Genomic DNA, 21069 nt, shown 5'->3' with positions numbered 1-21069 from the left:
CAAGCAGAAAATGGGATGTGCTGTGTCTGGAGGTGGTGGCTCCCAGCCTGCCTCACCAAGGAGCTGCTCTGTGCCTGCTTTTAATGCTTTGCCTTGTTCTGACCCCTGGCAGGTGTCACTTGTGGCCAGCCTGGGCTCTGGGGACAATCCTGAGCTCAGGAGAGCTGGGCAGCCTGGTTGTGTTTGAGCCTCCAGCTCAGCTCCCACGTTCCCGCTGCGCTTGCGTGCATTTGATCTTCCCTCTGTGTTTCTCTGTTCTCCTGATGAAAATAATTAATCAGGTTATTTTTCTAAGTCATCCTGCAGCTTTACAGGGACAAGACTTAAATAAGGATTCTCTTTAAAGCAGAGCTGTGTTAAAATAGCTGTGTGCCTATAAATATCTCATTGCTTCTATATTTATTCTCCAGCTCAGTGCAGGAGGTTCTACAGCTGAATATAAGATCTTTCTTTATTTTTTGGATTGTTGATGCAGCTGGTATCTTAACAGCAAGGCTGCCTTCTCCAAAGGATGCCATGGGTACACCTCTGGGTTCCTTCTGTGTTTCTTAGTTGCTAGTTGTACAAATTTCCTCTTGTCTTTGAAAGGAGCTGACTCATAAGAATCCTCCAGGAGCAGAGATTTGCACCAGACCCTCCTGTGAGCACTATTTTTAGCATAACTTTTTTTTTTTTTTAAACCGGAGCTGCACTCTGATCAGGATTTTCAAAAGAACCCAGGAGAGATAAATCCCCAAATCTCAGCGCTGTGGGAGCTGCAGGTTCCTTTGAAATCCTGACCCTCTGGTGATTAGGGCAGTGACTTGGTGGCTCCTAAGCCGTGGTCCTGCAAGGTGCTGCGTGCTGGGAGAATTGTGGCTTAGGAGTGTGAGCTCTGAGAAAGGCTTTGCAGGCATTGGAGGCTCTTGTTGAAGGCTGTGCAAGGATTGAGATTTCCTGAGGGTTGGGATAGAGGGGTCTATAGGTGTTTGCTGCATTTGTACATCTCAGCTGCCAGGGGAGCAGGGTTTGGCCCTGGTGTGCTCCAGGGAGGTGATGTGGGGGGAAGATGTCCTAATAGAGCTGGTCCTTTCTTCACCAGGCTTGAATATTGTTTGTCTCCTCCAGGGGAAAAAAAAAAAAAGTCATTACTATTAGGAGTAACTAGTATTACTAGCAGGATTAAGAAGGCAGATGTTGGATAGGTGAAATGAGGGGATTTGAGAGTGACAGCAGAGGGGACAAGAGCCCTGCTGTGACCAGAACCAGCTCAGAGCTTTGTAAGATTGCCCAAGAGAAGAGAAGCAAAAACAAAACCTGAATAATATTAAAGTGGGATTTTCCACCTCCATCCTAATTTGGGGTGACCTCTTCTACCACACACCCACCAATTATCTTTAAGTCCTCAAACTCTTTTGGGGTGGCTTTGAACTCCCAAAGTCAGTGTTCAAGTTCAGCAGTGCTGCTTGAATCCAGGGCTTCCTAAAGCTTGTGGCATTCCCTGTGCCAGCTCTGCACCTTCCCCTGGCCCTTAGGAACTGGCAGTTGTGGGCACTGAGGTGTGAAATTTCAGGAGGAAATCTGTTCCTGCTTTCATCAGACAGTGAATCATTGTTGTCTTTAAAGCACGGAGATAAATGTGGAGAATAGGCAGGTGTCTTCTCCAGGAGGTGTCAGTGAGTCCTGGCTGCCTTGCCTTGATGTCACCGAGTCTAAAATAGATTTATGGCGAGAAGTGGATTTAAAAAATACTTCCCACCCCAGTGGTGCAGGCTTGTCCATCAGCAAGGAGCAGGAAACAAAGCAGGGCATGTGCAATACCCCATGGGCAGGCACAGGTGGGGAGGCACATCCTGGGGTCTTGCTTTGCAGTCAGAAAGATGGGAACAAATCAGGAGATGTTCACATCCATCCCTCCATCCTAAAGGTGTGTGAGGCTGCTGGGTGGGGCTCTGCACATCCCAGCTCCTGCTGCAGGGGCTCCAGGGCTCTCATTCCTTTTTTCCACACTAAAATTCCAGTGTGGAAGCCAGCTCTGGAGGGCAGAACAACTGTGACAGTCGCACCAGAGCAGCTGGAGCTGGCTGCCCCCAGGAGCTGGAATATCAGCCTGGATTGGGAGGAGCAGGGGGCTGAGGAGCTGCAAAGGGAGGCTGCAGGGACATGATGCTGCAGCCACCAGCACAGCAAATGCAGGCAAGGGAAAGGCCCCTTTTCCCACCAGCCTTTAAAGCTGAGCTCTCCCAACGTTAAAACCTCCCAAAGTCGGATTAAACACAGCAAAATTAAGAAACCAAACCTGGTTGCAGCACCTGCTTAGAAATGACTTAAGTGGAGGGATATTAAAATTTTAAGACTTGCTGCTGTGCTGCTGATGGAGGATTTAAAAAAATAATAATTACTCTTGGGTGGTTTTTTTTTTTTCTTTCTGCTTGGTTTTCAGGATTGGTTTCTGTTTAGCGTGCAGCCTAATTGCGTAATTACACGATAGACTGGAGTAGAATTTAGTGTGTGTAATACCAGTTATAAAGAAGAGCCCTAATTATGTAGATCTTCTCAGGTAAATAATACATCAGGGGCATGGAGTGGCCTAATTACTGTTCTGAAAACCTGCCTAATGACTAATTTGCTTGGAATTTCAGAACGCTTTTGATAAGGTCCCTCATAAGCAACTGTTAAGGAAAATAAATCGAGAAGGGATAAAATGTTTTGCTGTGTTTTTAAACAAGCCAGTTAAGCCAGAGGAAGCAGCCACTGCCTCCTGATCCAGCATCTTGAGGAGAGGGAGGATCCCCTGGCTGCCTCCTGCTCTGGGGCCAAAGCTGTTGTGTTCCTGATCCTGCTTTGCCATGAGCTCCAAGAGAGACTGCTGCCACTGTCCTCTAAAAATGGGATTTGTGGGTCAGTTCCCAGCTCCTTGGAAGAAGCACATCTGTGTCCACATAGTCCCTGGCACTTGCAGTAGTTGTGGTGCTGGGGTTCTAAATAATTCTTGAAGATCTGAGCCAAAATTTGATAAATCCAGGAAGAACTAAACTTGGAGCTTTCCACAGGCACCGAGGGAGTGAGGGCAATCCAAAAGCTGAAGCAGCTTCCCCAGGACTGTTTTCCAGTGGATCTCATGGACTTCCTCCATGAGGAGGGAAGTCCAGAGCTGGGACCAGCAGCAGTGTTATTCCAGGGAGTGTGTGAGATGCTGCAGTGAGGGGAGCCTGGCTTTGGCCCTGCCCCAGGAGCCTCTGGCAGCAAGGACAGGTCTGCCCAGAAAACCGAGCTCAGGAAGGGATCCATGGAGCAGCTGAGCCTGGACAGGCAGCAGCACAAGGAAAAAGAGGAATCACATAAAGCAAAACCCAGTTGTGCTGCAGCAGCAGATCAAGGGCCTCCAAACAAAGATGATGCTCCTGGGCAAAGAGAGGAAGCTGGAAAAACTGATGATCCATGGTAAAGAGCAAGGTGCAGACGTGGCTGTCCCGTGTCCTGCTGGCTTTTCACGGATTTTGCAGGAGCTTTGATAATCCAGCAGGACATGAATGAAGGATCAGCTTTGCACTGGGGATCTGCTTCCTGGTGTGGGCCAGTGGGACACTGCTCCCCTGCTCTGCTGCCAGATCCCTCCACCAGAGCTGGAAGGAGCCACAGTTTGACTGGGCTCCAGGATCCAGAGGTTTCCCTCCCACCTTGTCTTCCTGTGCCTTCATTTGCTGATTTCCAGAGGTGAAGGAGACATTACTGATGCTGCTGCTGATAATGGTAATAGGGGAGATGGGTGCCAGATAATTCCTGAACTCTCTAACAGGATTTAAGCTAACAAGAGAGGAAGGCTTTTTTCCTCCCTCCTTCCCTTTCCCTTCCTCCTTTTCAGATATTTCCTGTGCCGGGGATAACAACACCAAGGAGTGTTAAATTGGCTCTGAATGTCCACCCCTGGCTGTCCACATTCTTGTAACGATTTCATTAGCTTGAATTATCCACGTTATTTTCTTGTAATGGGATTAGCCATCCTGGAGTCAGCTGAAGTCCTGGAGCGGGAGGCGGGAGGGCCCTTCTGCTGCGTATTCCATTAACTCCCTCATGCAGGGGGTGCAACTGGCCATGGCTCAGCCCAGGGGCAAAACCATTTGCCAGGGTCCTGCCTTCCTCAAGGAGGAAGAAAGAAAAAAAGGACCATTACTGTATTTTTTTCCCTCCCTCTTTTAATCAGCAGATGCAGAAGCAGAGAGTGGCAGGGCCTTCTGGAGGGGGAAGGTCCCGTTTGGGGGCGAGCGGGGAGGAAGAATAAAATGAAGAGGAGCATTGCAAAGGGATTGAGTGAATTCCATGTGGCTGCAGCCTGCTCCTGGGGCTGAGGCTGTGCAGGGAGGGGAGGGAAGGCCTTGTGTCTCTTTTGGACTCCTCATCCCTGCCCAGAGCTGTTTGGGATGAGCGGTCATGCTGCCTGCCTCATCCGCCTGAGCTCCGGCCTGGGGCTGCCAGCAGTCACCAGGGGGGAGCTGGGCAGGGCTGGGGATAGGAAGGCAGCAAGAGGAGAGGAGGAGGAGATGGTGGCAGTAGATGGCAACCCAGGAAAAGGTTGGCAGGCTTGATAAAGGTTTTCATCATCAGTTTTTCAGCATGGTTTTGCTGTTTTGTTTTTCTTGAAGGAATATAAACCAGAGAGGGGAATTCGGACTGATCTGTGCAGTGGGAACTCTGTACACATCTGCAGAAAACTCAGGGTGATTTTTGGTTGTTTTCCAAGATGTTCTGTGGTTTTGGCAGTGGACAGATTCATGGTCTGTTGTGCTTTCCCCCTCAGAACGTGGCAGCCCAAGAGTCCTTGACCAGCTCATGGCTTGGGGTGCACTAAGATCAAGTCAGATGAACACACCTGTGTGTTTGGGACTTGAAAATACCCATCAGGGATGGACAAGCTGGCCTGTCCCAAGGATTTTGCAGTTTAAATGCTGCTCCTTGAGGCAGGGAAGGGGTTGAAATGGAGGGGACACTTCCCAGCTGGAGAGAGGTTTGTAATTTCTTTGGAAGAAACTGTTCCCTGTGCAGGTGGGCAGGCCCTGGCACAGGGTGCCCAGAGCAGCTGTGGCTGCCCCTGCATCCCTGGCAGTGCCCAAGGCCAGGCTGGACAGGGCTTGGAGCCACCTGGGATGGTGGAAGGTGTCCCTGCCCATGGCAGGGGTGGAGTGAGATGGGCTTTAAGGTTTGTTCCAAGCAAACCACTCTGATTCCAGGTTCACCCTGATCTGCAGGTACCTGTCCCATGAACGAGCAGCCTTCAGGGCTGCCTGAAGCTGTGGGGTTTTCTGGAGAGCAGGGAGGAAGGAAGGGGAGGGAAGAGGTTTTCTGGAGCCCACCTGTATGCCCATTGTCCGCTGTCCCATGGCCTCTGGGCTGTGTTGGAAGGATGTGCAGGCTCCTGGTGACCAGGCAAAGCCAGGTGAGCCGTGGGTTGTCTCCTGAGCTGGAATGTGCTGGTTAATAGCAATATAATGTCCTGTAATTAGCAGGCAAAGGACTTGCCTCCCAGCTGGCCTGTGCCAGAAGGATATAATTACAATCCCAAGGAGTGATGTTCCTCTGACCTGCAGCCAGCTTGCAGTGAGGAGGAGAAATCTCCTTTTCCTCCCTGTGTTCAGCCAGGGAAGCAGGATGGCAGCTGGAAGAGCTGCCAAAGCAGCAGGAGAGCAGCTGATAGCCAGCAGTGCCACGGAGAAATGCTGCACCTCTTGTGGGTGGGAGGGAGGGGATGTCCCTGCTGGCAGCTCTGGGATGCACCCTGTGTTCCTGCTGAGCTTGGAAGGGGTGACTTGTCAAAGGAGAGCTCGTGGCTGTCTCTGTTCTGCAGCCCTATGGATTGTGGCTCAGCCAGAGCCAGCAAAGACATTTTCTGGTTTCCAGCAAATCTGGATGGGCACAAAACAAAGGTTCTCATTTAGGAAATAGGAGTTGCAGTGTTTGTGGAGGCTGTCATCCCTCCCGGCCAACAGCAGGAAAATGTGCCAAGTGTGGGAGAGTGAGGTGTGAGGCCAGATCTGCCAGCCTGGCTGGCAGGGCCTGCAGGGACAGGGGAGCCCAGGCAGAGCCACGTCCTCCACTCCTCTGCCCTCCCCTCCTGCTCCTGATTCCACTTGGGAATTCAGAGAGTAGCTGTTGGACACCATTTTTCATGGATCTGTGGGAAGGAAGCCTGGAGCAGCTGTGTGCATGGCTGGTCACCAGGGGCTCTGCCATCCTGCTGCCTCAGCAGCAAAAACTCTTTGCTTTTGCCCCCCAAAACCTTCCTGTATTAATTGTGAGCAGCTCCCTGGGGGTTTCACCAGAGATTGGGGATTGCTGCACACCTTGGCCACACTAAAATCCCATCCCAGTGTCCTGTCAGAAATCCAGCTCCAGGCCAGGCTCAGGGGGCTGGTGGGCTCTTCAGGACTGAGGTTCCAGTCTTGTGCAAAGTTAAGCCAGGCTGACTGCAAACAAGTCAGTGTTTCAAGCCTGAAAGGGCTTTGCTCCCACAGCCACCAGCCCTGGTGCAGGAGATCAGGAGTACTTGGAGAAGGCATGGATGGGTGGGTGAATATAAATCCAGAAACTGCTCTGGTTTCACACTCACTGATGCTGGAAACCTCCCTGCAAACCATCCTGCTCGAGGGAAGGAGCCTGGCCTGGTGCTGTGCTCCGTGCTGGCAGCAGGATTGCTGATCTCTGCTCACCTGGAGAGGAGAGAGGCACCAGCACCCAGAGAAACCCCTACCCTGGGCTGCCTGGGGTTTCTTCACTCCATCTGTGCCCATCAGAGCTCTGTGCTGGAAGGGAAAGGAGCTGGCAGTGCCACCACGTCTGACTTGCTGTGACTCCACAGCCATCCCAGCCCCTGGGAGCACATTTTCAAACAGCTCCATGACATCTTATGGAAAAGCCTTCTCCCCTCTCTTGCCATTATGCTCTGGTGTCACTTGGATGATGTGCTCCGTGCTTTTCCTCCTCCCATCCCCATCCCCGTGCCTTTGCCCGTGGCACAATCCATGCCTGGCCATCCTGGAGCCTGGATGAGCTGGAGTGGCAGCGAACCCATCAGCACCTGGCTTCCCTCTGGCTTCCCTGGGCAGGGAGCCTGCCACTGCGGGGGGTAATTGGGTTTCCTTCTGCCTCTTCCCCCCCCCCCCCAAATCCAGGAGAAATAATTGGAAAGGAGAGGTGTGAGTCTGTGCCTGGCACCCGAGAGGAGAACATTAAAGGCCGGAGCTGTGCCTTCATTCGCAGCTCCCGCCGGTAATTGCTGTGTTGTGCTTTCTAATTAGCGCCACCGTGGGGGGGATGCTGCTCCCCTGCACGGCCCCACTGGGGTCAGCCCTGTCCCCTCGGCTTCCCTCACCCCTCTGCCTCTCCTGTTCCCTGGATCCATCTCTCTGGAAGCCCCTGCTGGCTCCCACTGCCCAGGGAAAGCTCCTGGCCAGCCCTGCTCTGGATCTGGAGCAGGTGTCCCCTCCCTCCGCTCCTCTCCACGTGTGGGTGGCTTGGACTGCTCTGAGCTGGGGAGGAAGGAAGAGCCAGTTTCTCCCAGCTCTGCCCAGGCTGATGTGGGCCAGCACAGCTTCCCTGGCACCCTGAATCCAGAGCCATCCTGCTCCTGTGGGTACCCCTGGCCACCCTGAGTGCTGGGTCTTGGTGTCAAAAGGACAGGTTGGTGTTTCAGTGCACAGACTGAGCATTGTCTGAGACCTCCCTTTGAGCAAATACTTTGCTCCTGTTCTTTCAGCAAATATTCTGCTGCCCCCAGGCAATGTCCTTGATATTTTTCATGGAGAGAAAGAGAGAGAGAGAGACTGGAGCGTGCCCATGGCTCCTATCTCCCATTTTTCCTAGCTAGATGGGCATCTCCATGGCTCAGGAGCTGTCCCCCTTGCCTCTCCCTTCACCCAACTGCAGCATTTGAGGTGCTCCAGGGATCCTGAGAGTCCCTGTCACCCCCACCTGGTTGCAGGAGGACCTCTAGAAACCCCAGGATGCGAGCACTCCAGCAGCTGAGGCTGCTCCCTCTCCTGTGCTGGGGTTTGTTTGTTTGTTTGCGTGGCTCCAGCTCGGAGGGGGCAGCAGGGAGAGGGAGGGAAAGCACCGAGCGCGAGACGTGCGGATTCATTTTGAAGCTTCATAATGGTGCATTTACACACCACGTTGCCTAAGGAAATTGGGTGGATGAATGCCTGGTCATGCTGCCAGTGCAGCAGGTTAACTCCCAGGATTTAGCTTATATCATTTCACGAGAGCATTTATGGCCTTTACTGTGTTTATTCCCAGGTGCTCTTTGGCACTGCTGTATCCCAGGCTCCTTTTGTGTATGCACGCCTGTGTGGAGATTTTCAAATAAAATAACACATCTCTTCAGACCTGGGCCACATTAAATATTTATTGCCTGCAGTTTGTGCATATGTGTTTGATAAATGGGTGCGAGGGGAGGGGAAGGGGAAGAGGGAGCTTGGCAGCAGGAAAAGCGTTGGCTTTGTCCTGGAATTTCTCCAGGGGATGGCACTGGAGAGGGGTGTCCAGCACATGCTGCCTTTGGGGCTAAAAAACCTTTTTAGGGTTTTTGGACAAAGTGGGATGGCTGCATGCTTTGCTGCTCAAGCCACAAGTTCCTTCTGTGGGACAGGAACCCCCTTATCTCCCCATTCTTGGCTTTCCATTGACACTGCAAAACTTGTCTGAAATGCTGTTGGATATGAAGGTTGTTGTGGTCTGCTGGATTCGCCTGTTTCCCTTTCTACATCCAGAAAGCTTAGATAAAACCAGTTTATTCCAGCACAGAAGCTGCAGGATGGTAGAGGCTGAAGGGTTAGAGCGAGGAAATCCAATCATAAAAAATGCCCAGGATCCCTGGAGTTGGAGGGATGACACCTCTGGGGATGGAGGAGCTGTTCTGGAAACAGAATAATTCCCTGTGGGGCGGTGCTCTGTGTCCTGCCTGTACCCTGTGCACTCCAGCCCCTTTTTAAAGGTGCAAATAAATCTGTTCTGGTGGGCTCTGGAGCAGCCCTACTAACCTGGAGATGCTTTGCCCACCCTGAGCAGGGCATGGCATTCTAGCTGGATCTCCTGAGGGAAGGAGGAGCAAAGCAGTTACATCAAAGAAGTTTTTTGTATTGTTAAATTTTATATCCAGAATTATCCTTCAAATCCAAGCTGAGTTTTTTAACTGATAGTATTTGCTTTGGAAATGGGGCTTGCAGAGCAGCAGAGTGGGGACTCAGTGTGGGTGTGCAGCTGGCACTGCCAGGGTTTGTGGGGAAGGGATGACTCTTGCCTTCATCTCACGCTGTCCCTGCTTTTCCTTGCATTCCCAGCACCTTTGGAGAGCTCAAGACCGTCCGGCTGCCCAAGAAAATGGCAGGAACAGGATCCCACCGGGGCTTTGGCTTTGTGGATTTCGTCACCAAGCAGGATGCCAAGGTGAGCTGTGTCCTTCTGGCACTGCCCCCAGCGGGGAGGGCAGCCTGGAGGCTCTGTCCCACTGAGGCTTAGCCCAGGTTTGGGCTGGTAGCATTGCACTCAGGCTGAAACCCCCATGTGGGCAGCAACAAAACCCACAATCCAAACCCTAAAGGGGATAATTTTGGTGCAACTGATAAAATAACTCAAAATTCTTGTCATACAGGAGGACAGGAGCTTATTTTTCAGGTTTGCTAGCAGCAAGGTGAGACAGGATGGTTTTGACCCAACATTAACACATCAGGAAACCTCTGCACATGTCCCACCTCCACCACCGCCTTGATTTTAGGGGAATTTTGGATATGGTGGCTGCCCCCTAATTTGTAACCTGTGCAAGGCTTGTGTTCACCAGTTCCTCTGTGTGTTTTGAGAGCCCCCTGTGAGCAGCCTTACCCTGCTGCTTTCCCAGTGACTGTGCCAGAGGATCAGTAGTTATGAATTAGCCTAGTTAATTTATTTTTTTTTAAAGCTTTCCTGTATCTTTAAGCTCCATGCTTTTAGCAGAAACAAGGGGATTGCAGCATGTCTGACGGTATCCTGCTCTCACCCTTTGCCAGAGGTTCTGGAGCAGGGTGGATTTCATCCTGCTACTGATTCCTGGTGGTTTGGGCAGGGTCTGGAAGGGAGTGGCTGTAAGCACAACCCACGGGATGTTATTGCTGGAGGGAAGGGACCACATGAGCCCCCAAAACTCCAGATTTTCCAGCCTCTGAGCAGATCTGAAGGAGAGAGGATGGGGGAGCCAGCCAGAGCCTGTGTTTATGTTTTTAGACAGCATTCATTGATCCAGGATCACAAGGGACTATTAGATCATCCCTTCCAGCCTGACCTCCTGTATAACACAGTACATGGAGTTTCTTTGTTAGTCCTGTATTGATCCTAACTCAAACTTCCCTCTGCTCAGCTTCCCTCCTCCCCTTGGGGGTCAGCTGGGGGTGCAGGGATCCCCCCAGGAGCCTGATTCCTCTCCCTGCACCTCGAGCTGTGCCTATGGCTCTGCTCAAAGCAGCTTTGCTTTCACCTCTGCTTCACTCCACGGTCACTCAGGCTTTGTTCCTGGGGTTTGAATTAATCTTTTTCCTAAGGAAACTTTAGGCTTTGGATGGAAAGGTACATAGAGGGACCTGACTGGTTCTTTACTGCTGCTCTCTGGGGGAAAAAGGCACTGGCTCAGTGTTTGCTTCCCATCCCTTTTCATCCCCTCAGGGCCTGACTCCAGCTGCACTGGACAAATGGGAATCTCAGTGACAGAATCTCAGTGACATCTATGGTGAGGGGAGAGAGCCAGGCAGGCTCTGGCTCAGGGCACAGCTCCCAAAGCTCGTGGAGGGGAGCATGCAGGGAGAGAGCTGCCCTGTGGAACAGCTCTCAGCAGGGTTTTCTTCTTTCCCAGCAAAGCAGCTCTTCTTCCTTCTTCATATTTTTTTTCCACCCTCATCTCTTTGAGGGATTTAATTGTCTCACAAGTGGCACATCAAGTACACTCCATTGGCCGTCTGGAAGAGGATGCACGGTGTATTGATGAATAGGATCCTGAATATTGTAAACACGCTCATAATTGGCTTAGAGTTTATTGCTGAGTGAAATGAGAGAGGAGGGGAGTGGGCCTGGAGACCTCTGAGCTGAATAGCTCTGACTGTCAGTGACGCTTTTGCTCAGAGTGGTAATCTGGAAATTGCTTATAAGCATCTTATAAAACATGATGGGTTTGTAATAGAATAGTTAGGCTGCCTTTGTTGGGCATTTAAAGCCTGTGACCTCCCGTGTTTGTCTTTTTCTCTGAACAAGCACGGCTGCTGTGGGAGCGCACATGGAGATTTTCCACAGCCAGCACAGACATGGGGGCTTCTCCTCCCAGCTCCCCGGTGCTGTGCCTGCAGATCTGCCCCATCAGGCTTGGCTTGATCTCCTCAGCCTCCCCAGCAACTCTGATGCACTGGCAATACCAAATTAACTCCAGTTAAGGAAGCACTAAACGTTTCCTGACGTTCCCTGTGCAGAATTGTTGTGGAATTGTTTTTATTTTTGAACTATTAACTGGGAAGCCGAGTTCCCACTTTTCTCCCCTGTTGATATAAAAATACATCTGGTCTCCAAATAGAAATTGCCCATTTGGGAGAGACAGCCAATGCTTTCAAAATGCACACACACAGAAGGAAAAATCCTTGTGTGCAGCTGGCATCGCGGAGAGCATCCTCAGTTGGGACCGGCTCTTGCAAGGGAGGGATATTTATCAATCTCCTAATGTTGTTGACCCTTTGTCCCTCTAATGATTCCAGCCTGGAGGCTCTTTGGCTTGAGTATTTAATAGGGCAAGGGGGAATCTGGAGGCAGAGCAGCACTGTCCTCCAAATGAGTGCAGCAGTCAGGGCTGGCGCTGTCACACCCGCGGGTGACAGACGCTGCAGTCCTGTCTCTGCTCCCGGCCCTCCCAGCACAGCAGGCTCTGCTCCAGACTCTGCCTGCCTCATCCCAGCAGCCTGCCCTTCCTGGGGGGTTATCAGCCACCTCTTCACTTGGAAATTCTCTTTCTGAATCCCACAGACATTTTTAAGCTGCTGTTCCAGCCTCTCCCTTTCCTCTCCCTGCTTTTTCCCGTCATGCTGAGCTGCCTGCACTGTTAAGCTTGAACCAAACTCTGGCAAAAAATGCTCAGAAATGGTATTTTAAATCATGTTCACATCCTGTTCTCGAGGAGGAGAAGCCCATAGTGTTTTCATGCAAACCCTAAAGCATCTGGAAAGCAAATGAGGCCCAGGAGAAGGTTTGCCAGGGATCTACAGGCTTTGGGGTTGCCTGGCAGAGGGTGTGTTACCAAATGCAGCAGAATCAGGTTTGGGCATTTCCAAAGGAGCTTTTTGTGGCAAAGGCTCTCCTTAAAGGTGTAGGAAGATATGGAGCCCTGGAAATTAGAGGGCTTTTGTGGTGTCTCTCTCTTGGATGAGCAGACACCACACCTCCCTTTATCCCTCATTTGGATACAACTCCACAAACCTCTGGTCCTTCTTTGTTCCTCCAGAGAGGTGTCCTGGGAAGGCAGATGCTCACACAGAGGAGCTGCACCCCAAAAACAGCTCCTGCTTTCTGTGAAAGCCAGCCTGCTTCTCCTCATTTCATACTTGTCACCTCATTAAAATATATTTTTCCCCTACCTATATCTTCATTTGGAATAGCAGCAGTGGCAGATTTCCTCCTCTCCCTGGAAGATTTCCAGCAGTGTGGATGTATGGGGATGGCATTTCTCCCCTTCATCCCTTTGTCTTTTAAATCATCAGTGCTTTCTCTTTTTTTTCCCCCCCTGAAAAAGTCTTAATTCCTCTCAGAGCAATGAATAGCTACTTTTGTCTTTTAACTCATTTCCAAAGAAGTGACACCCGTGTGTTTGTCACCTGAAATGTGCAGCTTCCCTTCTGCATTCCCAACTCCTGGAGCCCATCTGGAAGACAGGGAGCAGAGATCCCAGTACAGGCTGGCGCTTTCCTTCATCATGGGTGCAAAACAACTCATTTTGGGGATGTGTTTGGCCAGGAGGAACCAATGTCACCAGGCTGGTGGCAGGTGTGTCTCACCCAGCGGGTTTCCTGCACATAACACAACTTGATGGCAGCATCTGCTTTCTCTGTTGCTTCATGACCTTTCCTAGGGCTGCCAGCAAACCTAGAGGATGGCAATCCTATGAGGAGGAGGAGAAGGTGGGGACAGAGAAGTGGCTCAGAGCAGAGCCCACCAAGTGCCATGTTCATCATGGTCTGCCCTCCTCCATGACCTGTGGAGCACAGATGAGCTGTGTGCTGTCACCCAACATTCCTCTTCCTTGTGCTGTGGGAAGAAGGAATCCAAAAATAGGAATTAACAAAGGAAATGCAGTGTTTAGGGCCATGGGTTGAGTGCCAGGCTTTGGAAGAGGCTCCTGGTGCCAACACAAACAGCCCTCACAACTCCCTCCCACCACCTCCCCCCAGTGTTTGTTTAAGCCAACACATTGCTCTGCTAATTGGGAGATAGGCCTTGAAAACACAGCAGCAGCAAATAAAAACAGCTGGAGCCTGCAGCTCTTCCAGGAGGAATGTGCCCCTGGAAAAGGGGGCACTCTGCCCTGCCAGAATCACCCCAGGGAGCTGGGGGTGCTGGGATAATGGGAGTTTCACCCCTGCCATGGTGGAGCTGGTGCTCCTCATCACTGTTTTATAGCACATGAGGGTTATATGAGTGAAAGGACTGTGGAAAGAGAGGAAAGCTCAGGTTCTGGGGTGCTGGTTACTGAAAATGGGATTTTTTAATGGGTTTCATAACCCAGCAGCTCAAGGAGGGTCCTGAGGAGCAGCTGTGGGCACCAAAGCAGGACAAGCCCCTCTGCCCAGAGATGTGGCATTTAGGGACAGCTGCGGTGCTTCAGAGCTGCTTTTAGCAGGTGGCTCAGAGGAGAGATGTGGGCTTTACAGGACAGCTTGGGAGCTGGTTTGGGGCCTCCAGATGGGAGCACTGGGCCCTGCTGGACAGCAGGATGTGTGTTTGATCCTACAGTTGCTATTTTTGTTCCAGGGATAGAGTCTGCAGAGCTCAAAACCTGAGCTAATCCCAGCCTTAGCTGGGGTTTTTGAAAAGGCATTTGGGGCATTTCTCTCCCCCTGTGCCCAGCCTTTACTGTGGAGCACTCTGTGGGCCCCTAGGGATAAAAATATTTGGCCAGTGTGTTTGTGTATTTGCATTGTGGGCCCAAGCCTGCTCAGTCCTGAATTTCCTTGAAATTCTGTGGGCAACAAAGCCAAAATCAAACTTCCCTGGACTGAGTCAGTGTTTTCTGGGGGTCTCTGCTGGTTGGTTAGGGGCAGAGAAAGCCATCTGAGCTCTGGGCTGGCTGGCATGTTTGTATTCAACATCAGCAAGAGATTCCAGCTGTATGGGTGTTACCAAACAGGACCTAACACCAGGAAAGGAAACCTCTGGATTTCTGTATTAGAGCAAACCACCACAGGCAGAAAGAGCAGAGGCTTCTGCTCTGCCACATGTGCTGCCACCACAGCCAAGTCACCAAATGGCTGGCAGGAGAAAGGCAGTTTTCCATCTTGCTTCCAGAGCAGAAGGGAACTCCTCTCACACAGCTGAACTTTGCTTTCCTGTGCTCCAGCAGAGAACAGGGTGCTGGGCAGTCAGAGGGTCCCACCCAGTGCTGACCCAGAGCTGCAGAGGCTGCAGCATTCCCAGCTCAGGGTGTCCCACCCTGTTCTGGGTTCCAGCCTGCCCCCCAGGAGCAACAGCCAGCAGCAGTGGTGATGGGATTGTGCTCTGCTGCAAGTGCAGAAAAGATAAATGACCGAGTCAGAGCCTCTGATGGGGATGGATCCTGCCCCATCAGAACAAAGCACTCCCAGTACGATGTTCTCCGGTGGCCTTTCCACCCCGGGGCAGAGGCAGTGACATTTTTGCCTTCTCTGAGCTTGTTCTTATTCCCTCCTTTAACTTTTTTTTTTTCTCTTTGAATTGTGCAGAAAGCCTTCCAGGCCCTGTGCCACAGCACCCACCTGTACGGCCGCAGGCTGGTGCTGGAGTGGGCAGACACGGAGGAGACGCTGGAGGCCCTGCGCCGCAAAACCGCCCAGCACTTCCACGGTAACCCCCTGCTCTGCTGCCACTGCCACTGTCACTGCTGCGGGCTGCCAGCTCCCTGCTGCAGCCTCAGCATGCTGGGGGAGGCAGGAGCCATCCAGGCCAGGGCTTTGTCTGACAGCTCTGCCTCTGAGCTGTTAACTCTGTGTGTGCCTGGGCACCGCGGTGCCACCTGCTAGCCACAGCGCCTTTGCTCCCTCCCCTGGCTGCTCCCGAGGTGGGGACAGGCTCTGTGCACACTGCACGTGGATTTAAAAGGGAAAACTCTGTGGTGATGGGTTGGGATGCAGAAAGGGCTGCTTGGCTTAGGCTGCTGGGAGTGACAGCTCTGCAGATGACGGCACTGCAGGCTCCTATTGACAGCCATTGACAGGCACAAATGCATTGCTTGGCAAATATTTATGTAGGAAGGGCTCCCCTGGGCTGCAGGGCTAAGCTGGAGATCAATGCTCCTCCTCCTGCATCCCCTCCCTGCTTCCCCTCTCCATCACCACATGCCCGTGGCCCAGGGGTTTGGCAGCATTGTGGGGCTGCACATCCCTGCTGAGGGGAGAGCAGCACATCTCAGTGACTCAGTGGTGCTGACTGATCCAGTGATCCCCACATCCCTGAAATAGTGCAGGGCTGCTCATTCCAGGCTGGGCAAGCTGCGGTTGGGTGGTGGCAGGGCTGAGGGTGGATGTGCCCACCCAGAACCCAGCACTGGAGTGGGAACACGTCATGCACATGAAGCTCCACCTGGGTAGAGAAAACAGCAGGTGAGATGTTTCAAGCACCCAGTTTTATCTTCAGGATCTCCTTTCCCCCTTTCCCCTGTGCTCAGTGTAGGGGGAAATAAGCAGTCTTGGCTTTAGGATCCTTGCAGACTCTCAGCAGATGTGGCTCTGAGCTCTGCCACCTCCCCCAAGCTCTGCTTATTCCAAATTCTTGCCTGCCTTTGCTGCAGCCTCCTTGACTGGGCTCTTCCTCACCGAGCTGGGGCCCTGGGGAGGGCAGCAGGAAGAGCATTTTCACATCCCAGCAGGAATGCAGCCTTGGAGCTGAAGTGGTTCCAGGGTCTCAGCTGAGAAACAGGAGCAAGGCTACCACTCCCCATCTTTAGGGATGGGAAACAGGATGGCAGCACAATCCCTGCTGTGCTCCAGCCTGTCTCAGGAACATCCAGTGACTCCAGGCCTGGCCAAACTGCCACAGGGTGTGCCAGGAGGGATCTGTGCCAGGAAAGCCAGGCTGGGGCACACCTGTGGGCACCAGGGTCTGGCTGGTGCCTGGGACCAGGTCTTGGCCTCTCTGTGCCACACTAGAGGGTCACAGGTGGGATTTTATTCCCTTGGGAAGTGCCTGCCCCTGATTTCAAGGCACTGCGGGGTGCCCAGTGGCTCTGAGGTGAGGAGGGAGCTGCACCCTGTCCCTTCTGTGGGTGTGCACAGGGTGATAGTGAAAAAGAGTGTAAAAAAGGCTGGCACCACTGCCTGCAGCCCCCTGGATGGGGGATGCTCCTTCAGCTTTCCCCCCTGGCTGGCTAGAGGCTGCTTTTCCCACATGGAGCCGGGATGGAGAGGATGCAGAGCACACACAGCACCCAACAGCCAGGCTGACAGCATGCATCTCTTTTCACTGGTGGTACAGCCCAGAAACCAGGACTTTTCCTACTGATCCCCATTTCCCCAAGCCTCCTCCTCTCCCCACAGGACACAGGAGCTGCTCAGACATCCCTGTGATGTTTGTTAAGGTCCCATGAGTTCTCCTCTGCCAGCACAGTGGGGGTGAGCTGTGAGGGTCTTCCCACAGCTGCAGTGGCCAGGTCTCCATCCCAAGAAAAGATCCTTTCAGGTTTCAAGCCTCAGGAAACAATCAAGACTGAGGTCTGTGGTGTCCCCAGCTCTAATGTCAGCCTCATCATCTTTGTCTTAGTATTTCAAGGTCCTGACCTGGGCTGTGACAGACGTCCTACCACTCTGCTCTCTGCTACAGTTACACACCTTATTTCTAGAGACCATTTAGAGAGATTGGGCTTCCAGTTCCAGGTCTCTGCTGTTATTTGTGAAGGAGAGGTCTGGTCTCCCAAATCTTTTCTCCATGCAGGCATTTGTCATGGCAATCAAACCACTTCTGAGCCGACTTTTCAATAGGTCTAATAGATGCAATAAAATGGAATAGGCTTCCTTCCCATTTTGTGTAGTTTTCAGGTCATTCTTTATGGCTTGTTCTGAGGCTTTGTAATGTTCCAGGAGAAAGTGAGGAGCCCAGGAGTGGTCACTGACTGCACGGGTGGTTTCAGTGGTTCTGTCAGGAGTGAAGCCACTGCCCAGCCCTGAGGCCTGGCACCTCAGCCCTGCCCTCCATGCTGGCTCCCAGCAGTCTGGGAGAGGTTTAAGGCTTTTTGCTTATTTCTGAGAATATCTGCTCTTCATCCTGGGGCAGGAGGCTCTTATATTAGGGAAAAAAAAAAAAAACACTTTGAGTTTTTTTGCACCCCACTTTTAATTTGGGGCATCCATTGCTGCAAGGTGGCTGGAGAGCCTGAGGGCCTGGCCAGGGACAGGCTCTGTGGATAAAATTGTGACTCTTAACGTGGCAAGGAGCAGCCAGGGAAAGCTTGGCCAACAGTTGTCCCTGTAACCTCTAGTGCAGCCCATAACCTGGAGCAGGGCTGTGAAAAATGCCACAGCAGGGCAGGGACAGGTGACAAATGCTGCCAGCAGCAGCATCTCAGCCCGGCTTGGGCAGGGGGATGCTCCCTTTGGAAAACAAGGATCATTGAAGTTTTGGAAACCAGCGGGGTAGCTGTCCTGCCTCTGGGACCAAGGGATCCCAGTGGGGCAAGGGGCAGCCATGGATGTGTGCCCTGTGCAGAAGGAACACTCCATACTCACCCCTGTGTCCCCAAATGACAGAGCCAAAGGGCTGGGAACGTCTCCAACCCCTTTCCTCCCCCAGCTCCATCCTGGGGGGAGCTTGGTCAGCACTGCCAAGCAGAGCCCCTCGGCGTGCTCTGCTCTCTCCCAGGAACCTGGGGCTGTGTGAGGAAGGCTCTGGCTCCCAATCCCACTAAATGCCAATTCCTCAGCCTGAGGAAGGCTCTGGCTCCCAATCCTACTAAATTATAATCCCTCCCTCAGCCTGTGGCCATGCAGAGAAGGCTCTGGCTCCCAATCCCACTAAATGACAATTCCTCATGCTCCTCATACAAGGAAGGCTCTGGCTCCCAATCCCACTAAATGTCAATTCCTCAGCTCGGGGCCGTGTGGGGAAGGCTCTGCTCCCAATCCCACTGAACGCCAATCCCTCTGCTCCTCAGCCGTGTGGAGAAGGCTCTGTTCCCAATCCCTCTGCTCCTCAGCCATGTGGGGAGGGCTCTGTTCCCAGTCCCTCTGCTCCTCAGCCGTGTGGGGAGGGCTCTGTTCCCAATCCCTCTGCTCCTCAGCCGTGTGGGGAGGGCTCTGTTCCCAATCCCTCTGCTCCTCAGCCGTGTGGGGAAGGCTCTGTTCCCAATCCCACTAAATTATAATCCCTCCCTCAGCCCGGGCCGTGTGGGGAAGGCTCTGTTCCCAATCCCACTGAAGCCAATCCCTCCGCTCCTCAGCCGTGTGGGGAAGGCTCTGTTCCCAATCCCTCCACTCCTCAGCCGTGTGGGGAAGGCTCTGTTCCCAATCCCTCTGCTCCTCAGCCGTGTGGGGAAGGCTCTGTTCCCAATCCCTCCACTCCTCAGCCGTGTGGGGAAGGCTCTGTTCCCAATCCCTCTGCTCCTCAGCCGTGTGGGGAAGGCTCTGTTCCCAATCCCACTAAATTATAATCCCTCCCTCAGCCCGGGCCGTGTGGGGAAGGCTCTGTTCCCCATCCCACTGAAGCCAATCCCTCCGCTCCTCAGCCATGTGGAGAAGGCTCTGTTCCCAATCCCTCCGCTCCTCAGCCATGCGGAGAAGGCTCTGTTCCCAATCCCTCCGCTCCCCAGCCGTGTGGGGAAGGCTCTGTTCCCAATCCCTCCGCTCCTCAGCCCGCCCCGCCGCTCTCCCGCCAGGCCTGACGGGGGCAGCCAGCTGTGCCGGGCCGCTTTCCTGCTCCTTGCCATCGATCAAAGCATTAAATTGACAGATGGGGAATTTCACCACGCCGGGAGGGGAAGCAAGGACTTGTGGGGGGGTTGTGGCGGGGAGGGTGGGTGAGGGAGGTGTGTGAGGAGGGGTTCAGCTGGGAGGGCCGTGGGTGGCTGTAAAGCAGCCGAGCCCCGCTGTGGCTCATCCTGGTTATTTACAGTTGCGGCTGGAAGCAGGGGGTTGCCAGGGAAGGCACGGTCCTGATCCTCCTGCCGGGCTGGGGAAGTCTTCCTGCCTCCATCCCCTTTACCAGATCGCTCCTCTAGCCTCCATACCCCAGGCTTCCCTTTCCCTCACCTCCCCACCGCTGGGCTCCCTTTTTTTCTCCTTTGTCCTTTCCTATTTTTTTTTTTAATTTTTTTTTTTTTTCCTCGAGAGCATCTGTAACTAATGCAAACACATGCCAGAGCCGGGGAGTAAAACCCTGCAGGATTAGCGTGGCATCCACAACCCTGCCACGTTCTAATCCCGTGGTAATCCCCCTCCCGGCCCACCCCCGCCGGCTTTGCCCATTGTTTAAAGGAAGCAAATGGGATCGTTAGCGGGCAAACCTTAACCAGCTTGGAGCAGCAGAACGGAAGGAAGCCCAACCAATTCACTTCCCCACCCTCCTGGGATTTTATTTTCCCCTTGTCAGACAAGAGGGAGATGCTGCTGGTGCTGCCCGTGGCCGAGCTGGTGAATCTGGGGGATGCAGTGGGGGGATCTCCCTGCCAGAGCCCTGCCAGGTGCTGCTCTGCTGAGGGATGTTCCCTGTGCACCCAGTGTCCCATATCCAGCTTTTCCTCTGCTGTGCAGCCTCAGCATCTCCGTGAGGCTCTGGTTGGGAAGGGGTGGCAGGTACAGGACACAGTCCTACAGTGGATTTCAGAGATAAGACCACTTTTGATGCCATTCCAAAGCAGGAGAGCTGGGAGCAGAGTAGGGAGGGAGAACTGCTGAGCTGGCACCTTCCTCCCTGGTGCCTTTGGGTGATTGAACTGGGAAGAGCTGCTGGAGGGTCTGGGGGTGGCACCTTGTGGCCCCCATGGCTCCCCTGAGGTGGGTGCTGGGAGGGCAGTGGGGTCCATCAGCACCCTCGTCCCCCTCCCGTGCCCACAGCCCCCAGGGAGAAGGGAGGCAGGTTCTGGCTCTCTGTCAAGGAATTAATTGAAAAATAAAATCATTAGATGGGAACTCCAGAAATGCAAAATTGTTGGGAGTTGGGGGGAGGCAGAGGGGGGGGATGTGAGCTTTTGTCAGGTTAATTTCTTCTGTATTGATGTTTTGTGACATTTACTTGTTGTTTATCTCCCGCAGCAGCTGTAATACTAAAAGAAAATGCACAGCTTGTTCCATTTATTTATTTTACACCTTTTCTTTAGTCCTATGGTATGTTTGTTTGTTTGAGAAACCCAGCGAGGCTTTTGATGTCTGAAAGCAGGATTTAAACAGCTGTTCTCCATGTGCTGCGAGCGAGCTGGGGAGCCAGGGGGGGAGAGGGGGCTGTGCCACGGCTCCTGCCGGGAGGGCACTGCCTGCCCAGCAGAAAGGAGGATGTCAGCCTCACATCAGGGACCAAATGGCTTTGTCACCTCAGAGCCAGGCTTGAGATGTTCCCTCAGGTGCTGGCAGCCCCCCAGGGTTCCCCCCTGTGCTGCACACCTTGGGAGGGATGTGTGCCACAGGCAGTGCCAGGGCAGGGCAGCACCCAGGAGAGGGATGTGCACTGGGCTGCTGGTTTGGGGTGGTCTCAGCCATGGTGTCTGTGGGGCTGTGTCCTGCCAAGAGCCCTGATGAGTTCCTGCTGAGGCTTGCATCCACTTTTCCACAGGGAGATTGTGAATTCCATGGTGAATTGGGGTCAGCAGGAAGGGTTGGCATCACCATCGCCTGTTTGGGTGCTGTTTGCTCCCAGCTTGTGAAGTAA

General features: G+C 53.0%; 1 protein-coding gene across 1 annotated transcript in view; it reads left to right on the top strand.

Moving 5' to 3' along the window:
* The window catches only part of RBM19 (RNA binding motif protein 19), a 52910-nt gene that overhangs the window by 24300 nt on the left and 7541 nt on the right, over positions 1 to 21069 (top strand). Inside the window, exons 22-23 of the mRNA XM_059863378.1 lie at positions 9312 to 9417; positions 14946 to 15066. Coding sequence (XP_059719361.1) covers positions 9312 to 9417; positions 14946 to 15066 — 227 coding nt within the window. The remainder of the gene's footprint in view (positions 1 to 9311; positions 9418 to 14945; positions 15067 to 21069) is intronic.

This window comes from Haemorhous mexicanus, chromosome 19, assembly GCF_027477595.1.
Source record: "Haemorhous mexicanus isolate bHaeMex1 chromosome 19, bHaeMex1.pri, whole genome shotgun sequence".
NCBI lineage: Eukaryota > Metazoa > Chordata > Aves > Passeriformes > Fringillidae > Haemorhous > Haemorhous mexicanus.
This window is presented reverse-complemented; position numbering and strand designations above follow the sequence as displayed.